Source organism: Podarcis melisellensis (genome assembly GCF_964234715.1).
Source record: "Podarcis melisellensis genome assembly, chromosome: 13".
NCBI lineage: Eukaryota > Metazoa > Chordata > Lepidosauria > Squamata > Lacertidae > Podarcis > Podarcis melisellensis.
Genome location: NC_138545.1, coordinates 27165708 through 27189552, shown reverse-complemented (window position 1 = coordinate 27189552; position 23845 = coordinate 27165708). Strand labels below are relative to the sequence as shown.

The 23845-nt window shown below is 43.4% G+C and overlaps 2 protein-coding genes across 2 annotated transcripts in view; one reads left to right on the top strand and one right to left on the bottom strand.

The window, feature by feature from the left end:
- The window catches only part of LOC309354855 (olfactory receptor 5AP2-like), a gene marked incomplete at both ends in the record, with an annotated part of 215639 nt that overhangs the window by 7621 nt on the left and 184173 nt on the right, over positions 1-23845 (bottom strand). The window lies entirely within an intron of this gene.
- On the top strand, positions 1853-23375 carry LOC309356142 (cytosolic phospholipase A2 gamma-like). Its single transcript, XM_081887322.1, has 14 exons — positions 1853-2089; positions 3808-3924; positions 4700-4842; positions 7229-7427; positions 8163-8271; positions 9806-9946; positions 11554-11607; positions 12293-12358; positions 16568-16696; positions 16880-17005; positions 17629-17736; positions 21494-21648; positions 22537-22711; positions 23188-23375. Exons 1-14 carry the CDS (start codon positions 2066-2068, stop codon positions 23343-23345), a joined length of 1704 nt encoding a protein of 567 aa, XP_081743448.1. The 5' UTR covers positions 1853-2065; the 3' UTR covers positions 23346-23375.

Here is a 23845-nt window from a genome sequence, read left to right as displayed (position 1 = left end):
ACACACTTCCTTATTTGGCCAAAAGTAATTAAGGGTGATGGTCTCTGAATTCAGAGGAATGGGAGATGTCAACAGAGGCAGAGAATTTAGTATTTTAATTAAGCGGTCATGATAGGCTGTGAACCCTGTACGCCCCCAACCAACAGGGAGGCAGGGGAGGGACCTTGCGCTTGGTTGAAATATATGCTTGTGTTTTACTGAACTTGGGTGTGGCTGCTTTTGGATGCCCACACTTTCAAAAATGTGTAATCAATAAACTCTTTGTTGCTTCACCAATTTTGTTCAGGCTTTATTATGAAGGGGTCCCAGGACTCAGAATCTTGGGACCTGCATTTTATATCTCACAGTGGAGATGCAACAGTGGGGCAAAGCTAACATCGATCTGGTTGATGGTTTTTATTTAACCAGGAGGCTAAGGGCAGGAAACATTATTCTTACTCTGATTGGGCTTTAGGATTGGGCTAAAAGCTTTCTCTGTGCAAGGCCAGCTCCTTTGGCGGGTGGATAGACTTGTCAAAGTGCCTTCTAATCAGCCCATTCCGACGCTGGTGAGATTAGCTGGTGCAGCGGAAGCAGTAGACATCCATTTAATCCTGAATGCGGCAGCCAGGACCATATAACACCGGTCTTAAAGGATCTACATTGGCTCCAAGCATGTTTCCAAACACAATTCAAAGTGTTGGTGCTGACCTTTAAAGCCGTAAATGGTTTTGGCCCTGCATACCTGAAGGAGTGTCTCTACCCCCATTGTTCAGTCTGGAGAGATGGCAAAAAGTCTGAATCTGCAACTGTATACAAACTTGTCTGAGAATAAGCCTCATTGCACTCCTTCCTTTGAGGCAGACACACAAAATGAATTCCTACCTCATTATATGGAATCCCAAGCTTGCCAAGGCCTTTCTTCACCTCTTCCTTTCTAGCAGCAGTAGCTGCTTTTTCACCCTCTGAGAGAGCTTTAGAAATACGGACCTTTACTCTGCCAAAAAGTACCAAACAGATCTAACAGAAAAGCAGGATATATGAATCATATGAATATTTATATCTCCTGGCTGTGATGTGGTACAATCAATATTTAGCCATCTGCAAGCCACTGTGCTACACCTCACTCATGAATGGTAGGCTCTATTTGTAGCTCTTGGATAAGTGGTTTTCTAACACCATCATAACCTCTTTAGAGTTGCAGTTATCATTCCGTGGCTGAAACAAAATTGACTGTTTCTTTTGAGAAATAGACATGTCAAGGAGGCCCTATACAGAACTGTCAGAGAAAAGCTATCAGTTTGGGTCAGCAACTCCTGCTATTTCCTTCTGAAAATTGGGCTATTTCTCTCACATAGCCCACCATGCACCTTATAAATTAGGTCTGGTCTTCAGTTGCAGTGGACAATGCTATTCCATTGAAAATTCAGAAGTACGATTCAACTAAAGGTCCAATTTGCATTTTTACATGAAATGAGGGTGGGTATCATCTTCTCCTTTGCCCCAGGATGTAAAATGTCTTGGGTCACCCCTACCTGCCCCTGAAAAGTGACTGATATTCTATGCCACCATATTTAAGGAAAACGAATAGTTCCAAGAAAGTATGGAGGAGCTATTTTGCCCATGCTGGTTTTTAAGTCATTCCATGTCTTCAGAATGTGGCAAGCCAAAGATCTTAGAAAATGAGCCAACAAACTATAGCATTCCTCCCAAATACACACACACCAGCAAAATTGGGATAACTGCAACAGCTGATGCTTTCAATTAGTTAAATCCGCCAGCCTTGCAAACAGAAAGCCTGGAGCAGCAGCTGTAAGGCAAATATTGAAGGGATCATATTACTTCTAAACACATTCCCTCCCACTCTCCTGAGTCATTCAGTACTGGCCAGTAGCAGAGTCCGGGTAGAACTGTGGAATGCTGAATCTCATGCAGGAAGTCAGCTTAATGTGAAGAAAAGAGGAACACCGCAGGCTCAGTGCCTGCCATAAATTTAAAACCCTGACATTTAGAGGAAGCCCTTCGGCTACGCCGTCATTTGAGTGTAAAGGCACTGAACCGATGTTGGAGAAATAGGGAAGAGAAGATGGCAAGTAATGCAACTGGGAAGGTAAGCTATACCTCTGAGAATTAGCAGTGCACCTGTCTCTGTGCCAGCCATCATGGTACCCTCAAAATGTTGTTGAACTCCCATCAACCCCAGCCAGCATAGCCCATGAGCAGGGATGTGGGTAGTTGTTGTCTGTGAGTCCATTTTATTTGTTAATAGCTGTCACAAATATATAGTCTGTTAGGTCTTAGCATAAGTGGTTGCCAGAACAATGTTGTTTATTGAAATTTTGTCTTCATCAGTTGGACTGCTAAAGCAAACATAGAAAAAAAATGTAGTATATTTCTCATCAACTGCCAACACCGAAAATGTTTTCTCCTTACTGTTCAAAAAAGGGAACTTTGGAAAGTCCCACATTTGTCACCCCTAACTACCAGTTGACACCTCTATACATTTCTACAGAAATTCTGCTCAAATTGTGTGGAGGGGCTGGGGAGGCTGTAGCCCCCCCCCCATGTTATTGGTCTATATATCCTGTTATCCCAGACTATTGGCTATGCTGGCTAAGAGTGATGAGAGCTGGGCATACAGCAACACCGAGCAGGTATATTATAGTAGACTCAGCCAAGGGTTGGTGTGCACCTTCATTTGCGTGGACAGGCGGAGTCCCCAGATCCCGCGCGGTCCCCCCCGTCATGTGGAATAAAGACTCATGACAATGTGCTATGGGATTAAATTGGCCACAACTTTATTAAATTTCAAATGTGGGTAGACCTTGGCTCAGGCATTGGGCGATCTCCCTCCCCAGTCCCCAGCCGGGGACCTAGGGAGCATCAGGGTTATCCAGTGTGTGTGGGGGGGGGATGGGCCGGCTCTGGAGAACATATGTTCAAGCAGAGATAGCCGCCCCCGTTACGCCACTGCTGCAGGGGAAAGCAGTGACAACCTTTCGGTGTACGGTCAAAGCCTCCTTTCAGAAACCCCTTTAATGGGGAACCCTGGTATCGCCGCCGCAAAGAGGAAGATGGACTAAAGGATTCCGCCCAAGGCCTGATACCGCCAAAGTTGTGACGTTCTGCTACGGGAAAGGCGAAACCTGCCAATGCAGGGAAATTCCTTTCCGGCCCTTTAATAGCGACCTTAACGTAGCAGCGCCCGCATACCTGTGAAGAAAAGTTAACCTTGCAAAACCTGTGAAGAAAAGTTAACTTGCAAATAAGACATTAACTGAGGGTGGGTAGGGTGGGAGAAGCTCTGGAGCCAAGTGAGGATTCCCAGCTAAGATCCTCCCTCTATTGTGTGGGCAGGTAATCCCTCCCCTACCTGGCCTGGTCTCCTTGGCAATGCTTCCCCCAGGTGGGATTGGACAACTGACTGAGGTAGGCGGAGACCTCCAGGTATCCCACCTGAGGGAAGGCAAACCAAGCCTATGCTGTTGGAGCTGCTCCAGATCTAGGGGCTGCGCGCGTCCACGCAAAGGGCGCCCCCCGTTTTAAGCGGGGAGCGGTCATTGCTACTGTTGCCACATGGCAAAGTAGATATTTGAATGGAAGCATCTCACACCTCCCAAATAAGGAACAGTGTGGTGTGAAATAACCCAGTGTGGATATCATGATACAGAGCTGGGGAACACAGCCACAGATGTCATTGCTTCAAATGAAGATACTAGCTTTCTTGGCTGAAGGCCAACACATGGTAAGCATCAAGTGCTCTGCTTTGTACGTGTTGGCATGTGACTGTAAGTGTTCTGTTGGATCTGTTTTGTATTTTTTTGGCAGGGAGAAGCTAAGGTCCGTATTTCTAAAGCACTCTCAGAGGGTGAAAAAGCAGCTACAGCTGCCAGGAAGGAAGAGGTGAAGAAAGGCCTTGGCAAGCTTGGGATTCCATATAATGAGGTAGGAATTCGTTTTGTCCGTCTGCCTCAAAGGAAGGAGTTCAATCGGGCTTATTCTCAGACAAGTTTGTATATGGTTGCAGCTTCAGACTTTTTGCAATCTCTATCTGGTATTAAACTGTAAATACATTATCATGTAAAGCATCGGATATTGGAAACACTAAATGCCATTGACTGTTACCTGCCAAATACAGTTGTAGCTCTGCTTACGTATCCCTCTGGGATTCCATTCTGCTCAATTCAAGAACACAACACATCTTCTCCACTGCAGACACAGCCATTTTGCCTGATTAGTTGCATGAGCCAGTGTGGTGTAGTGGTTAATAGCGGTAGTCTCGTAATCTGGGCAACCGGGTTCACGTCTCTGCTCCTCCACGTGCAGCTGCTGGGTGACCTTGGGCTAGTCACACTTCTTTGAAGTGTCTCAGCCCCACTCACCTCACAGAGTGTTTGTTGTGGGGGAGGAAGGGAAAGGAGAATGTTAAGCCACTTTGAGACTCCTTAAAGGGAGTGAAAGGCGGGATATCAAATCCAAACTCCTCTTCTTCTTCAAGACACGTGCACAAGACACGTAAACACAAACTTTACGAGTACATCTACCTCAGAGTTCGCAGTTGCGGTCCGTGTCATCGCCTGTTACTGTTTTACAGCATCTGAAAACTGTATAATTCATTATGAATCACCCTGTATTTAATTCAAAGACATCAAAGTTGATGTCAAACAATATCTAACCTACAGAGGTTACCTACTGAGTATATCTGCATTCCTTCCATTAGGACCAAATCCCAAATATTGCTGTCCTGGGATCAGGTGGAGCTGTGCGGGCCATGATTGCTCTCTATGGGACACTAGCAGAGCTGAAGAAATACAACCTCTTGGACTGTGTGATGTACTTGGGCGGGGTGTCAGGTTCTACCTGGTAAGTGCAGAGTGGTAGAGGGGAGAGAAAATTCAGGACTTAAGAAGGTAGAATTATTTGCCTTGCTAGCTAGTTCAGATGAAGTTAGAAGCCATCTTGGCAAGTAAGTGTTACATTTATAAATACATAAATATGCTTTGCCTCACCTTTCACAGCCCAGTGCCCTGCAGTTATTTTGAACTACAACTCCCGACAGCTCCAGCTACAATAATAATAATAATAATAATAATAATAATAATAATAATAATAATAATAATAATAATTACCTCAGCCACTCCAGACGGCTCCAAACAGAATAAAAAAGTGATAAAATATCACACATTAAAAACTTCCCGAAATAGGGCTGCCTTCAGATGTCTTCTAAAAGTCAGATAGTATTTCCTTGACATCTGATGGGAGGGCGTTCCAAAGGGTGGGCACCACTACTGAGAAGGCCCTCTGCCTTTTGGTAGTTTTTGGTAAATGATATGGTTGTTTAAGGTTTAAGAATTCATATAGATATCTCTCTCTCCCCCCTCTCTCTTTTGCATAATGCTAGAATCCAGGATCATCCAATGTGGGGAGATTCAGGATAGATAAAAGGAAGTGCTTCTTAATACTGCACATAGTATGGAATTCTCTGCCACAAGGTGCAGTCGCTACCACCACTCTGAGTGGCTTTTAAACAGATTCATGGAGAATAAGCTTATTAGTAGCTTCTATTCATGATGGCTCAACACTATTTCCAGTATCAGAGGTCCAAAGTCTCTGAATAACAGTTGCCGAGGATCCAGGGTGGAGTAGGGAGTTGCTATTGCAACATGTCCTATACATGGGCTTCCTGTAGACATCTGAATGGCCAGAGTAAGAACAAGATGCTGTTCTGCTATGGCCTGGGGAGGTTTGGCAATACCAGTGTTACAGGAAGAAGTCAATCTTACACAGTGACTGACAGAAGCTAATGTGCCAACAAGCTGGTTTTACCACATGACAACAGCGTTCTCATTACCCGGTCCTACAGATTCCTTCAAAATAAATTCCTAATGAGGGTCACATCTGAAATCCTTCCATTTTTTCCAACATAAATGTTCTATTTCATTAAAAGGTGCATTTCAGCCTTTTTACTTCTAAACCCCCTCTAAATGGCTCATGCGCAGGTAATAACACCTTAAAGAAAAGCACAACCAAGAGAGATAGACAAGTTTAGCATCCAGCAGGAACCCAGTTTACGGAGAAATAAGCTATTGAAATAGGACAGCTTCCAAACCAGAATCATCAGTTAGGAGAAGTACACAGAAGGCAACACATCATTAGCTCATAGGATGCATACATGAAAGGAGAGGTCAGGGAGCTAAAATTGTCTTGCTTTACTTTATCTTCTTCTGTCCATCAAAAGTCATTAACATACCATTCTTATATCTTCCCAAGTTTTAGGGAAGATCGAGGAGATACTAACTTAAACTTCCTGACCATCTGTGCCCTTGAGCTACACAAACAATCCTTCAGGGATAGATAAGCAAGAGATACAGTGATTCAGTAGTTTACACAATGTAGGAAGACAGAAAGAGAGACTGTTACAAAACGCAGGGATACAAGAATTAAACCACACATTGATACATAATTCTATACAGTGGTACCTCGAGTTACAAACCCCTCAGGTTACAAATGCTTCAGGTTACAAACTCCACTAACCTGGAAGAGTTACCTTGAGTTGAGAACTTTACCTCAGGATGAGAACAGAAATGATGTGCCAGCGGTGCAATGGCAGCAAGAGGCCCCTTTAGCGAAAGCACGCCTCTATTTAAGAACAGTTTCAGGTTAAGAACGGACCCCCAGAACGAATTCAATTCATAACTAGAGGTACCACTGTATAGAGAATAAATGCAATTACTCTGGGATAGATACATGAAGCAGCTAAAACAGAATCCTTGTGTCAAAATTTATGTATTAAATCTTACGCAGTGGCAGCCACTGACAGAAGATAATGTGCCAACAAGCTGCTTTTACCATGTGACAACAGCGTTCTCATGGCCCAGTCATATGAATACATTCAGTGCTAGATTTATGTATAAGCTAAATAAGCTATAACTTAGGGCCCCACTCTCTTGGGGGGCCACAAAAAAATTAAAGGAAAAAAAATTACAATTACTTTGATAAAATACATATTTTGGTGTGCAAATGGCTTTAGATACCTATTAGGTCCATAAATTACCATATAGCATAAATTCAACACAAAAAACAGTGACAATTTGTTGACAAAGGACAGCTGGAGACATATAAAGGGCCCCATTACCTTCAGTAGCTTAGTGCCTCATCAAACCTGAATCCGGCCCTGAATACACTCCAAATGACTAGCACAGAAATCCTTCGCATGTTTTCCAACGTAAATGTTCTGCTTCATTAAAAGGTGCATTTCAGCTCTCTACAAACATGAAGACTGGGCAGAAAAAATAGAAGCCTTAGAAAAAAGTCAGTGTGAAATGCTTGTCAAAGGCCAGTGGGAATTTCAGAAGGCAATGAAAGCTGTGATTGGGGCTGCGGAAGATGAATGCTACTCTTTGACTGATTTCTGGTCCTATTTCCTTGTGCATAAACTGCTAAACGAGGTGAGTGGAGAACTGTCACACACACACACACACACACACGTTCTTCTACAAGGGTGGGAAATCACATTTCCATTGCCACATACCAAAGATGGGCAGGACCAGGGCTGTCTTAAGCATATGCAAAGATCCGCCCGGCGCCCCCATGTCCCTAGTCCCAGGCGTGCAGGAGGGCAGAGCCGGTCGGCTGCCTCAGCATCTTGCTGGCTCTGCCGCCCCCGAACTTGCGGCGCAGAGCTGCCCGCAGCAGAAGAACCCCCTGTGGCATTCCAACTGATGGGCAGGCTCTTCCCCGGACTCAACTCTCAGGCTCCAGACTCTCGGCCTGGCGCACCTGAGAGCCTGGTGCCTGGGTGCCCTGCACCCCTAGTGCCTATGGGTAAAAAGGCCCTGGGCAAGACCAAAGCCAAAACTAGGTGAAGCAACAGATATGAGAGGCTCTATTACAGTTCAGGGTCACATCCCAGTATGGCAAAAGCACTTGGGCGGGGCTGTTGAGGGGTGTGGCCTGTAGAAAGTCCAGGTGCCTAGGAAGGACTGAAGGGATATGTGTATATGTTATTATTAGTAGTATTAGCATATTATTTCACCCATGTGGGTAGAAGTGCTTTGAGGCTGTGTTATACATAGCATTCTTGGAAGACCAGGGTTGAAGCTACCTTTAAGGAGGGCCAAGAGTAGTTTGGAAGCCATTTAGGTATCAAATTAATTTAATTTAACCAAATGCCTGCATTTCAGCTTGATGAGTCTGAACTACCTGTGCACAGGGGAGCTTGTGAGAATGGGAAAAATCCTTACCCGATCTATAATGCTGTGGACAAGCAAACCTATGAGCAACAACATGCAGGTAATTATATCTATTCAGACATACATATTGTGTCTAAGAAAATCAAAACAGGCAGATGGCCATTTGTTGGAGGTGATAGCAGTCGCGTCCTGCATTGAGCAGGGGCTTGAACAAGACCTCCAAACTCCCATTCAGCTCTGTTTCTATAACTAAGTTTTGCAAAGGAAGAGAAAACTGGTGAATGGAATCCAGGCATGCAATTAATTAATTTTAATTAACGTCCAGCCCACTTCCAGTGTTTGGTGCAGACAAGAATATCTCTCTCAGTGTTAAAATCCCCAGAGTTTTCTGGGAAGAGGGACTGAATATTAAACCACTCTGAGAATTGTAGCTCTGTGAAGAGAATGGAGGTCTCTTAAATCTCAGCACCATTGACATTCTATAGTTCCCATGATTCTTGGGGGAAGCCATGACTTTTAAAAGTGGTATGATACTGCTTTAAATGTATAGTGCAGATAAGGCCATAACTATCTACTCAACAGGGGACACGGGTGGCGCTGTGGGTAAAACCTCAGCGCCTAGGACTTGCTGATCGTATGGTTGGTAGTTCGAATCCCCGTGGTGGGGTGAGCTCCAGTCTTTCAGTCCCAGCTCCTGCCCACCTAGCAGTTCGAAAGCACTCTTAAGTGCAAGTAGATAAATAGGGACCGCTTTATAGCAGGAAGGTAAACGGCGTTTCCGTGTGCTGCGCTGGTGCAGGCTCACCAGAGCAGCTTCGTCACGCTGGCCACATGACCCGGAAGTGTCTTTGGATGGCGCCGGCTCACAGCCTCTAGAGCAAGATGAGCACGCAACCCTAGAGTTGGACATGACTGGCCCGTACGGGCAGGGGTACCTTTACCTTTACCTTTTTATCTACTCAACACCCAAATATTGGATCTGCAAATACAGTGGTATCTCGGGTTAAGTACTTAATTCATTCTGGAGGTCTGTTCTTAACCTGAAACTGTTCTTAACCTGAAGCACCACTTTAGCTAATGGGGCCTCCTGCTGCTGCCGCACCGCCGGAGCATGATTTCTGTTCTTATCCTGAAGCAAAGTTCTTAACCTGAAGCACTATTTCTGGGTTAGCAGAGTCTGTAACCTGAAGCGTATGTAACCCGAGGTACTACTGTAGCCAGATGTATCAGGACAGAAAACAGTTTTACTTAATTGCTGAGTGTTAAAATGGCTAATGCTGAAACCCTCACTCGGATTCCCCAGGAGCAAGGAAGGTCCACTGATTTCAACAGGTTTTACTTCTGAGTAGATATGGTTGGAATTATGCTGTAAACTGTCATTCTGCCTCTTCATGATGTAAATGTTAAAGTAGCACATCTCTTCCTATTTCACTATTTAGATGTGAGAAGTCTTTACTCACCACCCTGAGGGAAGTTACTAATCTTACTGAAATTTGTTTCAACTTCTTTCAAAATCCCAACAGATGTTTCTCTTGTTGCTGTAAGGGAGATGTTGGTGGCAGGTTCGCTCATATTTCCCCTGGGCATCCAGCCCTTCTCATATCTTTCCCTCCAATCTTTTGTTTGTTTTCCAGGCACCTGGTTTGAATTCACCCCACACGAAGCTGGGGTTCCTGGCCTGGGAGCATATGTAGATATGAAGCACTTTGGGAGCATATTTGAAAACGGGCAACTGACTGAAGAAAAGAAGAAAAGAGATATCTGCTATTTGCAAGGTACCTGACCTCCCTCAGCATCTTAAGAGCATGCCATTCCCTGAATGCCAAAGTAACAGATTCTGTGTTCTTGTGGCCAATGAATAGGAATGTAGAGGAGGCTCCTGAATGTCTAGATCAAACAAATAAGCTATGTATCAGCCACTCCTTCGTCAGATGTGTGTGAGAACTACAGATGGAGGATGAATCTTGAAATATATTCGGAGTCTAGTGTTGATTTCATGCTCTTTATTTCAGCTCATGTCAAACAGGGACTGAGTCTTCCCAAAAATCTCTGCCTATATAGACATTATTTACACAATGGGTTCTGTGTGATTGGCTGATCCAACTCCCCTCCTGAAGCCTGATTGGGCTGCTGCTGCAGGCCAATCAGGTTGCTGATTCACTTCCTCCTGGAGCTGGATTGGGTGGCTCCTGCAGACCAATCAAGATGCTGCCTTCTAGGATCCTACTTGCCTATTGTTCTAGGATCCAAGCTCAGTACATAACAAATCTGTTCAGTTCTCCTGCTAATGTGAACCTAACAAATTTGTACTTCATGAAACAAAACACTTCTCCTTTGGAATTGGCGCCTTTCCAATTTTTGTGACACAGTTCCCCAACTAAACAATGCATACAAAAGTACATGCACTAATGAAATGTGAACACATACATATGCTTCATAGACAAAATTGTGTTTAAAAATTGCATATGGTAGGACAAATGTGCATGAGAATGCATACAAATATTCTTGCAAACCTCCTTTTTTTAAAAAATTAACATTTGTTAAGAGACCAGAAGCCTTCTTATTGGGCATTATGACAATAAACATCCCAAAAGAAAGCAAAAGAGTATTTCTATACGCAACAACAGCTGCCAGAGTGTTAATTGCCAAATATTGGAAAGGGGATCCAATACCAACTAAGGAAGAGTGGCAAATGAAATTGTGTAAATACGTAGATCTAGCCAAAATGACAGAAGCAATAAGAAATCACTCGAATGTAAGGTTTAGAAAAAGAATGGGATTGTTTTAAAAATCAGCTGTGTAAACATGGTTCCCAAATTAAAACTCGGATGTGCCTAGATTAAATTTCACAAAATAAATAGACAGCTGGATAAGATATTTTACATACAGAGAAGGTTGAAAGAATACTAGAACACAGTTACAAAGGAAAATGAAATAAAGAGAGATGACGAAGCTGTAAAGAGACAGGGGGAAGTAAAATATTGTATTATGGAAATGAACAAGTTTAGAAGAGTAAACAGATTATGTACGTAAATGAAGAAGAAAAGATGATATATATTTGTAAATTTTAAAATACAACAGCAGCAGCAACAACAACTGCAAAAATGGGCAAACCAAGCTTAACATTGGAAAAATGGGAAATTGTCAGAAAACAAATTTAGCAGATTTGTCTATCCCTAGTGAGGATGGGTTACAGCAGAAAGCCCTGGTGCTAAAAATCCATACAAAAATGGGCTCTTTGTCTGTGTGTGATTACATTCATAACCGTCCCTTTCTGTGCTGATATTATGTCATAAAAAGATAAAATATTAACTTTGTCGTTACTTTTACTGCCACCAGGTGAAGCATATGATTGTTAATGCCACAGCTTTCTTATTTTTAGGTTTATGGGGAAGTGCCCTTGGAAGCGAACAAGAACTCTATAGGACTATAATGGGTATTGCTCTTTTATCTTCTTTTTTAAATATGGGGTGTGCATTGGCTCTATGTGTATTCTGAATTATAAAGTGGATTGGGATTTGGTTTTTTTCTGGAAGGTTTCCTGCATGCAATCCTGTGGGTGCATCTGCATACAATTTTGCAAGTTTAATTCTCTCTGGAGGTGGGCTGGTGCCTGCATATTTCATTCACTTTGGCCAAAGAAGAAGAAGGGAATCTGGGAAGGGAATCCTTTGCAGTGATTCAAAGCTTCACTTAGTAATAGAGGTGGTGAATGCAGTATCTTTAAACCTGTATCTTGTCTCTAGGACAAACAAAGTCTCTAGGTGAACAAAGCTTGACTAGTGGTTATGGTATTGTTGAAAGGAGGCGCCATATTTTGTCAAAATGAAAATCGAAAATTCGAAATCTGAACAATGTATTGGTTTTTGCAACCTGAATATTGCCAGCTATTTTACTACTTGTTGCATTTGGGAAAGATGGTTTTTCATACTGTTCAGAGGCAGTTTGGCTCTGTATACCAGTTGTTGAGAACCATGAGAGGGGAGTGTGCTCTTGCAAGCAGATATCCCAAGCCAACATTTAGACATTAGGTTGGTTGGCCGATGTGAGAACAGGATGCTGGATCAGAAGACCCTTTGACTCTTCTCATTGTGTGTGAACATGCACATTTCTTTTTCAAGATTCTTTGCTGAATTATCTAAAACAAAAGAGATCAGGAGACTCTTCCTCAGCTTCAACAAACTTAGGTAAGATGTTGCAACCAACATTAATATCCTGGTCTCCCTTGTACTTGGATTTGATTTCAAGTTCAGCTGTGTGTGTTAATGTCTATAATAATAATAATAATAATAATAATAATAATAATAATAATAATTTATTATTTATACCCCGCCCATCTGGCTGAGTTTCCCCAGCCGGTCTGGGCGGCTCCCAATCAGTGTTAAAAACAGTACAGCATTACATATTAAAAACTTCCCTGAACAGGGCTGCCTTAAGATGTTTTCTGAATATCAGGTAATTCTTTATCTCTTTGACATCTGATGGGAGGGCGTTCCACAGGGCGGGCGCCACTACCGAGAAGGCCCTCTGTCTGGTTCCCTGTAGCCTCACTTCTCGCAATGACGGAACCGCCAGAAGGCCCTCGGCACTGGATCTTAGTGTCCGGGCTGAACAATGGGGGTGGAGACGCTCCTTCAGGTATACAGGACCGAGGCCGTTTAGGGCTTTAAAGGTCAGCACCAACACTTTGAATCGTGCTCGGAAACGTACTGGGAGCCAGTGCAGATCTCTCAGAACCGGTGTTATGTGGTCCCGGCGGCCACTCCCAGTCACCAGTCTAGCTGCCGCATTCTGGATTAATTGCAGTTTCCGGGTCACCTTCAAAGGTAGCCCCACGTAGAGCGCGTTGCAGTAGTCCAAGCGTGAGATAACTAGAGCATGCACCACTCTGGCGAGACAGTCCGCGGGGAGGTAGGGTCTTAGCCTGCGTACCAGGTGGAGCTGGTAGACAGCTGCCCTGGACACAGAGTTAACCTGCGCCTCCATGGACAGCTGTGAGTCCAAAATGACTCCCAGGCTGCGCACCTGGTCCTTCAGGGGCACAGTTACCCCATTCAGGACCAGGGAATCCTCCACACCTGCCCGCCTCCTGTCCCCCAAAAACAGTACTTCTGTCTTGTCAGGATTCAACCTCAATCTGTTAGCCACCATCCAACCTCCAACCGCCTCCAGGCACTCACACAGGACCTTCACCGCCTTCACTGGTTCTGATTTAAAGGAGAGGTAGAGCTGGGTGTCATCTGCATACTGATGAACACCCAGTCCAAACCCCCTGATGATCTCTCCCAGCGGCTTCATATAGATATTAAAAAGCATGGGGGAGAGGACAGAACCCTGAGGCACCCCACAAGTGAGAGCCCAGGGGTCTGAACACTCACCCCCCACACCACTTTCTGGACACGGCCCAGGAGGAAGGAGCGGAACCACTGTATGACAGTGCCCCCAGCTCCCAGCCCCTCTAGACGGTCCAGAAGGATGTTATGGTCGATGGTGTCAAAGGCCGCTGAGAGATCCAGCAGAACTAGGAAACAGCTCTCACCTTTGTCCCTAGCCCGCCGGAGATCATCAACCAGCGCGACCAAGGCAGTTTCAGTCCCATGGTGAGGCCTGAATCCCGATTGGAAGGGATCCAAATGGTCCGTTTCCTCCAGGCGTGCTTGGAGTTGTTCAGCAACCACCCGCTCAATCACCTTGCCCAAGAATGGCAGATTTGAGACTCATAGTGTTGCAATTTTCCTGGTTTTTGTTTGTGCTTTTCTCATGTGTGTGCTTGCGTAAGACTGTGTTGTTATCCACCCATATGCAGAGAGTGTTACAGGGTGCACAAGTACTAAGGTAAAGGTAAGGACGCGGGTGGCACTGTGGTCTAAACCATTGAGCCTCTTGGGTTTGCCGATCGGAAGGTCGGCGGTTCTAATTCTCATGACGGGGTGAGCTCCCATTTCTCTGTCCTAGCTCCAGCTCCCAGTTCAAAAGCATGCCAGTGCAGGTAGATAAATAGGTGCTGCGGGAAGGTAAACAGCATTTCCGTGTGCTCTGGATTACATCACGGTGTTCTGTTGCACCAGAAGCAGTCTAGTCATGCTGGCCACATGACCCGGAAAGCTGTCTGTGGACAAACGTTGGCTCCCTTGGCCTAAAAGCGAGATGAGTGCTGCAACCCCATAGTCGCCTTTGACTGGCCTTAACTGTCCAGATGTCCTTTACCTTTACAAGTACTACATTAGTGATGTCTAAATTCCCTGACAGAGGACAAGGATCCTGAGATCATTATTAGCGTAGCCAAATTCTGTGCGTTTGCCATTAAACATAGGGAACAAGCTGTGCTATCACAATGATTAAGGCCTTAAATGATAATTTTAGGTTATATGTTAGCGACTAAGTTTTAATTTATTTATTTTTTAACTGTTGCTATATCTGTAGTGTCCCTGTTATACCTAATTGCAAATTCAAATGTATTCCTATCGTGTTTTATATCTTCCTTGATATTGTATGTGGGCTGGAACTGGTCTGTGACCGAAATAATAAATTCAATTCACTACATTAGTGTCTATTCCATCAAGGATGAAACAAAAGAATGGCAAAGCTTGTGGTGCCCCCAGGGCATTTTTTTGGGAGGAAAAACAGGCAGAAGGGGCAAGATCAGTTTTGCCCACCTGAAATAAATTGTTGAAATACTTTACCAAAGTGATGGGAAACCTGTGGCTGTTTTGATGTTATTAGGCCTTCAATTCCCACCAGCCCCAGATAGCACGGCCAATGACAAGGGATGATGCGAGTTGTAGCACAATAATATCTGGAGGGTACCATGTTGATCACTAGAATATGTGCCTAAGGGTTTCAACAGGCTGAGTTCAATATTTCTCAGGTTGAATTCAGTTATTGCCATCATCAGCCTCCAAACTTGGTGAAGTATTGCTGGGACAACTGTGAAGCATTTCCAATGCCCCTCCACCTAACCATGGGATCAGAAAAGGTCTAATGTTCAAGAAATATATTCCTGACTAAACATCAGGAAGAACTTTCTGATGGTAAAAGCTGTTTGATGTTTAAATGGACTCCCTCAGGAAGTGGTGGACTCTCCTTCATTGGAGGTACTAAGCAGAGATTGAATGGCCATCTGCCATGGATGCTTTAGCTGCGATTCCTGCATGGACTACCATATAAAGGTTGAAAGATATGGCCCTTGGGGTCCCTTCCAACTCTACAATTCTATGATTCTGTAGAAGTATTTTGTATTATATGAGTATTCTTCTGCTTTATGGTACAATCCTATACATGTCTGCTCATAAGTAAATCACACTAATTTTGATGGGCTCTACATACATACATGGGACGCGGGTGGTGCCGTGGGTTAAACCACAGAGCCTAGGACTTGCTGATCAAAAGGTCGGCGGTTTGAATCCCCGCGATGGGGTGCGCTCCCATTGCTCGGTTCCTGCTCCTGCCAACCTAGCAGTTCAAAAGCACGTCAAAGTGCAAGTAGATAAATAGGTACCGCTCGGCGGGAAGGTAAACAGTGTTTCCGTGCGCTGCTCTGGTTCGCCAGAAGTGGCTTAGTCATGCTGGCCACATGACCCAGAAGCTGTACGCCGGCTCCCTCGGCCAGTAAAGCGAGATGAGTGCCGCAGCCCCAGAGTCGGTCACGGCTAAACCTAATGGCCAGGGATCCCTTTACCTTTACATACATACATCATTTTATTTGTATGCCACTTTTCCAAAGTATAAACCATGCGCAAGGTACCGTAGCTTACGACATGAAAAAGGTGTGTGAATGGCAGCCTTTCCACAATGCACAACCACCCCATGTGAAGCAATAGTATGTTTTCAGCTAACAGCATGAATCAAGCAGTACACAAATAGATTTTAGTCTAGAATGTCCCACTTCCTCCCAACATCTAGCTATACTATTTGTTGTTTGTGCCCTTAGGCCTTACTCAAAGTTTGTTTTGGGGTGCAATCAATGAGTGATTTTCTTCTGGATCAGGCATCCCCAAACGTGGCCCTCCTGGTATTTTGGGACTACAACTCCCGTCATCCCTAGCTAACAGGACCAGTGGTCAGGGATGATGGGAATTGTAGTCCCAAAACATCTGGAGGACCAAGTTTGGGGATGCCTGTTCTTGACACAGAAGTTGAGAGGAGGTGGAGGAGGAGTAACTTTACCAGCAGGTGGCAGCAGAGAGGCTTAAGTGGCTCTGCAGCTCTAAGCTAATGGGCATCATTAAACCAGATCTAAATCAGATGCCAAAATAATTTAGTCAGTCTTAGAGACTATGCACCTAGACTTGGAGGTAGAGTGGAGTTGCATATGCTGTTCTGCCTCGAGCAGCAATATGTCTTAAGCCAGGCCTGAGTATTTGTAACTCTCTTTTGTATGCTCTTTTATTGCCAAGATGAAGATGACCAGAAACTTAAGACACTCTATGAGGGTTATCAGTCCATTCTAGAGCTTCACCTCTGTGAAACATCAGATGGAAGGACAGCAGATAAGCATTTTGACCACCTCCGCAACATTTTGAAAAGTAAGTGAACGTCAGAAAAAAATCCCAAATATTGCTGCAAATTAAGATGAGTTTGTTTAATATATTATATTTGTTATGCTTAATAAAGCTTTGGTGAAGTAAAAGTCTTTCAGGTACCCTTAACCATTGCTCATTTTTCTTTTCCTGTTTTAACACTCCATGTCATTTTGTCTGCAAAAATAGACCATAGTTCCAGCAGAAGCTATGAATTGCTTAGAGAGATCTGCAAGACCTGGTTTTCTGCTAATGCGGAAACAAGAAAGAAAGACTGTATGAGACTGTGTCAAGCACTGGACCTGGATTTTGGAGGCAAGTGTAATAGCAACCATATGTTGCCTTTGAGCAGCTGTTCTTCCTGAAAGTCTCCTCAAAGATATCTGAGTTTGGTAGTACAATGTAATCTGGAGGAGTGTCTCTCTTTATTCTTCATCTTTTTATGCCCAAGTGCTAGACCTCTTCCTTCCCCATTTTTTCTTCTTTTAAAACTTATCTACAATAACAGTGCATGTCATGGGGTTCAAAAAAATCTGCTACTCTTTGGACCTTGGAAATCCATTTTACCACTAAAGAGTTGTAATGAGTGAAAAGATTTGCAATGGAGAGAACTGAACGTGGTGCCCTCCATAAGTTTTTAGATTCCAGTTGTTGTTAGCCTGAGCCAGGATGGCTAATGGTCAGGGCATGATGGGAGTTGTGGTCCATAACATCTGGAGGGCACTATGTTGGCTATCTCTGCTATAGAACCAAATGATCTGGGGAGCTCTAATCTCAGACAGACTCTGGGATGACAACTTGGCTGGTTTAAGATAGATTCCTTCCATGTTCAGTCAACCAGTCAGTCATTTTATTTGGATACTGCCTTTCCAAAGTTAAAAAAAAATGGTGAAATTATTTTTTTCCCATTCTTGACTCTGAATATTATCCCCTTTTAGGTTTTGCCAGGGATTCCCTCCGTGTTTTACATGATGTGGTGAGAAAGACGTATTTATGCCTTTTGAACTGGACATGGGGAAGCACTAATAACTTCCTGTACCACTGCTGTAAGCATATGTTGCATTGATATTATTATTTTTATATATGGATACCACTGTTCTGAATGTTATGCTATTGGGTTGCAGCAAAATCTCTCTTTCCCCCCAGCCAAATATGGCTACCCAGGAAGAGACAGCTTGTGGTAACATATAGCTTCTTCCTGGAGCATTTCCTGATAATCTTCCTTCCTTCCTTCCTTCCTTCCTTCCTTCCTTCCTTCCTTCCTTCCTTCCTTCCTTCCTTCCTTCCTTCTATTATAGGATCAGTAACTAGGTTGTTGTTGTTTAGTCGTTTAGTCGTGTCCGACTCTTCGTGACCCCATGGACCAGAGAACGCCAGGCACCTCTGTCCTCCACTGCCTCCCGCAGTTTGGTCAAACTCATGCTGGTAACCTCGAAAACACTATCCAACCATCTCGTCCTCTGCCGTCCCCTTCTCCTTGTGCCCTCCATCTTTCCCAACATCAGGGTCTTCTCCAGGGAGTCTTCTCTTCTCATGAGGTGGCCAAAGTACTGGAGCCTCAGCTTCACGATCTGTCCTTCCAGTGAGCACTCAGGGTTGATTTCCTTCAGTATGGAGAGGTTTGATCTTCTTGCAGTCCATGGGACTCTCAAGAGTCTCCTCCAGCACCATAATTCAAAAGCATCAATTCTTCGGCGATCAGCCTTCTTTATGGTCCAGCTCTCACTTCCAAACATCATCTCACTTCCAAACATCACTACTGGGAAAACCATAGCTTTAACTATACGAACCTTTGTTGGCAAGGTGATGTCTCTACTTCTCAAGATGCTGTCTAGGCCTGTCATTGCCCTTCTCCCAAGAAGCAGGCGTCTTTTAATTTCGTGGATGCTGTCACCATCTGCAGTGATCATTGAGCCCAAGAAAGTAAAATCTCTCACTACCTCCATTTCTTCCCCTTCTATTTGCCAGGAGGTGATGGGACCAGTGGCCATGATCTTCGTTTTTTTGATGTTGAGCTTCAGACCATATTTTTCGCTCTCCTCTTTCACCCTCATTAAAAGGTTCTTTAATTCCTCCTCACTTTCTGCCATCAAGGTTGTGTCATCTGCATATCTGAGGTTGTTGATATTTCTTCCGGCAATCTTAATTCCGGCTAGGGATTCATCCAGCCCAGCCTTTCGCATGATGAATTCTGCATATAAGTTAAATAAGCAGGGAGACAAAATACAGCCTTGTCGTACTCCTTTCCCAATTTTGAACCAATCAGTTGTTCCATATCCAGTTCTAACTGTAGCTTCTTGTCCCACATAGAGATTTCTCAGGAGACAGATGAGGTGATCTGGCACTCCCATTTCTTTAAGAACTTGCCATAGGTTGCCGTGGTCGACACAGTCAAAGGCTTTTGCATAGTCAATGAAGCAGAAGTAGATGTCTTTCTGGAACTCTCTAGCTTTCTCCATAATCCAGCGCATGTTTGCAATTTGGTCTCTGGTTCCTCTGCCTCTTCTAAATCCAGCTTGCACTTCTGGGAGTTCTCGGTCCACATACTGCTTGAGCCTTCCTTGTAGAATTTTAAGCATAACCTTGCTAGCGTGTGAAATGAGTGCAATTGTGCGGTAGTTGGAGCATTCTTTGGCACTGCCCTTCTTTGGGATTGGGATGTAGACTGATCTTCTCCAATCTTCTGGCCACTGCTGAGTTTTCCAAACTTGCTGGCATATTGAGTGTAGCACCTTAACAGCATCATCTTTTAAAATTTTAAATAGTTCAGCTGTAATACCATCACTTCCACTGGCCTTGTTATTTGCAGTGCTTTCTAAGGCCCATTTGACTTCACTTTCCAGGATGTCTGGCTCAAGGTCAGCAACCACACTACCTGGGGTATACGAGACATCCATTTCTTTCTGGTATTATTCCTCTGTGTATTCTTGCCACCTCTTCTTGAAGTCTTCTGCTTCTGTTAGGTCCTTTCCACTTTTGTCCTTTATTATGGAAATCTTTGTACGAAATGTTCCTTTCATATCTCCAATTTTCTTGAACAGATCTCTGGTTCTTCCCATTCTATTGCTTTCCTCTATTTCTTTGCATTGCTCGTTTAAGAAGGTCTTCTTGTCTCTCCTTGCTATTCTTTGGAAATCTGCATTCAATTTCCTGTATCTTTCACCATCTCCCTCGCATTTTGCTTGCCTTCTCTCCCCCGCTATTTGTAAGGCCTCATTGGACAGCCACTTTGCTTTCTTGCATTTCCTTTTCATTGGGATGGTTTTCGTTGCTGCCTCCTGTATAATGTTACGAGCCTCCATCCATAGTTCTTCAGGCATTCTGTCCACCAAATCTAAATCCTTAAACCTGTTCCTCACTTCCACTGTGTATTCATAAGGGATTTGACTTAGATTGTATCTTACCGGCCCAGTGGTTTTTCCTACTTTCTTCAGTTTAAGCTTGAATTTTGCTATAAGAAGCTGATGATCTGAGCCACAGTCAGCTCCAGGTCTTGTTTTTGCCGACTGTATAGAGCTTCTCCATCTTTGGCTGCAGAGAATATAATCAATCTGATTTTGATGCTGCCCATCTGGTGATGTCCATGTGTAGAGTCGTCTCTTGTGTTGTTGGAAAAGCGTGTTTGTGATGACCAGCTTGTTCTCTTGACAGAACTCTATTAGCCTTTGCCCTGCTTCGTTTTGATCTCCAAGGCCAAACTTGCCAGTTGTTCCTTTTATCTCTTGACTCCCTACTTTAGCATTCCAATCCCCTATAATGAGAAGAACATCCTTCTTTGGTGTCACTTCTATAAGGTCTTGTAAGTCTTCATAGAACTGGTCAATTTCAGTTTCTTCAGCACAAGTAGTTGGTGCATAAACTTGGATTACTGTGATGTTAAAAGGTCTGCCTTGGATTTGTATCGAGATCATTCTATCATTTTTGAGATTGCATCCCAGTACAGCTTTCGCCACTCTTTTGTTGACTATGAGGGCCACTCCATTTCTTTTACGGGTTTCTTGCCCACAGTAGTAGATATGATGGTCATCCGAACTGAATTCACCCATTCCCGTCCATTTTAGTTCACTGATGCCCAGGATGTCAATATTTATTCTTGCCATCTCATTTTTGACCACCTCCAACTTACCCAGGTTCATGGTTCTTACATTCCAGGTTCCTATGCAATATTTTTCTTTACAACATTGGACTTTCCTTACTTAGCTATAATTATCTGAACCAGCCAAGGCCTTGGCACTTACATGTAGCAAGTCCACCAGCCACTTATTCACACCTGCCACTTTTTGCCTGAATTCCCAGAGTTGTGAGCCCATAGCTCCATGAATGTCATGAAATAACCTGGTTATGATGCAGAGTGTGATATCTGTATCATAGATAAACACAGCTCATTGCACACATTGCTCATGGCCTTCAAGGAAACCACAGGCAAAGGGTTATGGTTTGAGAAGTTGCCCACTCATTGCATCTGTGTTGGAGGTACCTTTACTATAGATGAGTGGACTTGATTTGGGATGCCGATGGCAGGTTAGCAGGACTTGTGCACTTGGCTCAGCTCTCGAATCCTTTACATGGGCTCAATCCACTTACCACCTTTCATCAGCCTGTAGGCATTTCTGATGCAGAAATATGACAAACTGAAGACTGGGGTGGGGTGGGGGACTGAAATTGACAGATTTGCCCATATATAAGCGGTGGTAGTATTGGTATGGCTTCTTAATAACTAACTTAATAACTACCTAGGCAGCAGGTTGATATTGATTCCAAAAGCTTTGTATTGATGCTCTGTGTTTCACGTCATATGTCTAGCGGATGTTGAATGTCCTGACTTGACAAGCAAACAGGTTGTCTCTCTGATTGATGCTGGCCTGGCGATAAACGCTGCTTACCCATCCCTTCTTCAGTCTGAGAGGAAAGTGAAGTTGATCCTCTCCTTTGACTTCAGTGCCGGAGATCCTTTTCTGGTAAATTCATTTAATTTACAGGGGCAATCAAACATGACTAAAATTCTGGTCAAAGCATAATTCTGTTAGGATTCATTAAACAATATTACATAAGCTTTGGTATCCATGTTTTAGATTTAAATAAAATAAATTTAGATAGGAGAAGGGGATGTTGGTAGTCATCTTCAAATATCTGAAGGGCTCCAGAAGTAGGACCTGAACCATTGGATTCAAATTACATGAAAAAGATTCCAACAAAACATTAGGAATAACTTTATCATGGTAAGAGCCATTCAACAGTAGAATGGACTACTTCAGAAGATGGACTCCCCTTCATTGGAAGTTTTTAAACAGAGGTTGGATGGCTGTCAGGGGTTCTTTAGTGGCTGTGCCTGTATTGCAGGAGCTTAGACCTCATAACCATTGGGGATCTCTTCCATCTCTTCAATTCTTTGATTCTAGTATGTTGTTATCTAAAACTTCCTTCTGAAGATTCCTTACCAGTATCTACCACGGCATTACTCCTTTTCACGCCACTTTGTGATATCAGAAGTGCCCTCCCATCAGATGTCAAGGAGATATAGAACTGCACAATTTTAGAAGACATCTGAAGGCAGCCCTATACTGGGATTTTTTTAATGTTTGACATTTCATTACATTTTTATATGTGCTGGAAGCTGCCCAGAGTGGCTGTGGAAACCCAGCCAGATGGGTAGGGTAAAAGTGCCCTGGGACTTCCTAAAGCAGCTTAGGAGGGAGCCTAACTGTATCACTTCCCATGTCATGATGGTAATGTCTGAAGGGTCCCTAACTGCTATCCAGGAAGTAGCCATGAGTATTCTTTTCAGCCAGCTTCTGTTTACCCAAGTGGATATGGCAATTAACTACAGATTTCCTCCTTTGGTTCAGACCATTAAGAAAGCCATTAAATACTGTGAGGAACATGGAATCCCATTTCCCAAGATTGATGAGAGAGAGCTGCAGGACACGGATGATTTGAAGGATTGCTATATCTTCAGAGGAGATGCAGAATGTGTCCCAACTGTCGTGCACTGCCCACTGTTCAACAAAGTCAACTGTTCAGGTAATGTGTCGATGAGATCCATTTGGTAAGTGTGCAGTTGATCAGATAGTGGAGTTAAAAAATTACCAAGACAAAATAATTGGATACATCATTTTATTTCTAGTGCTGAATTCCTTCCTTATGCTTAAACTGAACCAATCTCCCTGTAGTTCTTACTTCCTTTTGCTACCAAGGTTTTTTACAGTTCCAACATTTGAATTTCCCATACCATCTTCCTTTCTCCAGATTCATACAACTCTTTGACCCACCAAGCAGATTTAATTTTATTTGGCTCAGCAAAACTCCAATTTTCATTAGTGATGATGGGGACCAAATTCAGAATTAGAATAGGATCACTGGAAACAGAAGAAGTCTTTTATCCTCTCTTTCAGTAGGACAGATGAGTCATGCTCAGTGTTATAATTTTTCCCTACAGTTAATGGAATATGTTTTCAATTCCTTATAATTCATTAATACACAGCAACTCTCATTTTCAGATAAAATTCATGAATACAGAGAACAGTTTTCTACATTCAAGATGAGCTATTCAAAGGAGGAGATTGAAAAGTTGCTCACTGCAGCAAAGCAAAATGTAGCAAATGTTCACGAAAAGATCTTGGAGGAGATCAAGAATGTTGTAGGTCCTCCTTCATAAAGGGCTTAAGTAAAGTTTTTTCCTCTTCAACATTTGCTTGACAACAAAGTTCACATAACAAAGATTTTTCCTCTGCTAGAGTTCTAACTTTTGTTAGCATCATTGTTATTATCGGCTCAATTTGTATCCGCTATTCTAAAAGTATCTGATCAGTATATATATTACTGATCAATAAAAACATAGCATATAACAATGGCCTCATTTGGACACAATGCTGAAGTTTGACTTGAAATTAAATTAACAAGCATTGGGATTTATTGCAGTTAGGTGGGGACCCAATATTGAACTAACTACAGTTTATTATTTCTGAGACTACAAACTATGGTTAGTACCTATACAGTGGTACCTCTGGTTATGAACTTAATCCATTCCTGAGGTCCATTTGTAACCAGAAACCACTCGTAACATGAGGCGCGCTTCCGCTAATGGCGCCTCCCACTGCTGCTGCACCAACATAGGGCATCTACTTCCAAGTTAGTGGAGCGCGTAACCCGAAGAAT

What these genes read in the sequence shown, in the direction of transcription:
- LOC309356142 (XM_081887322.1), top strand. Translation starts at nt 2,066, where the DNA reads ATGGCAAGTAATGCAACTGGGAAG. An exon ending in CTCAGCTTCAACAAACTTAG is followed by an intron (nt 12,359 to 16,567) that starts GTAAGATGTTGC and finishes TTTATTGCCAAG; the next exon opens with ATGAAGATGACCAGAAACTT. An exon ending in TAACTTCCTGTACCACTGCT is followed by an intron (nt 17,737 to 21,493) that starts GTAAGCATATGT and finishes TCATATGTCTAG; the next exon opens with CGGATGTTGAATGTCCTGAC.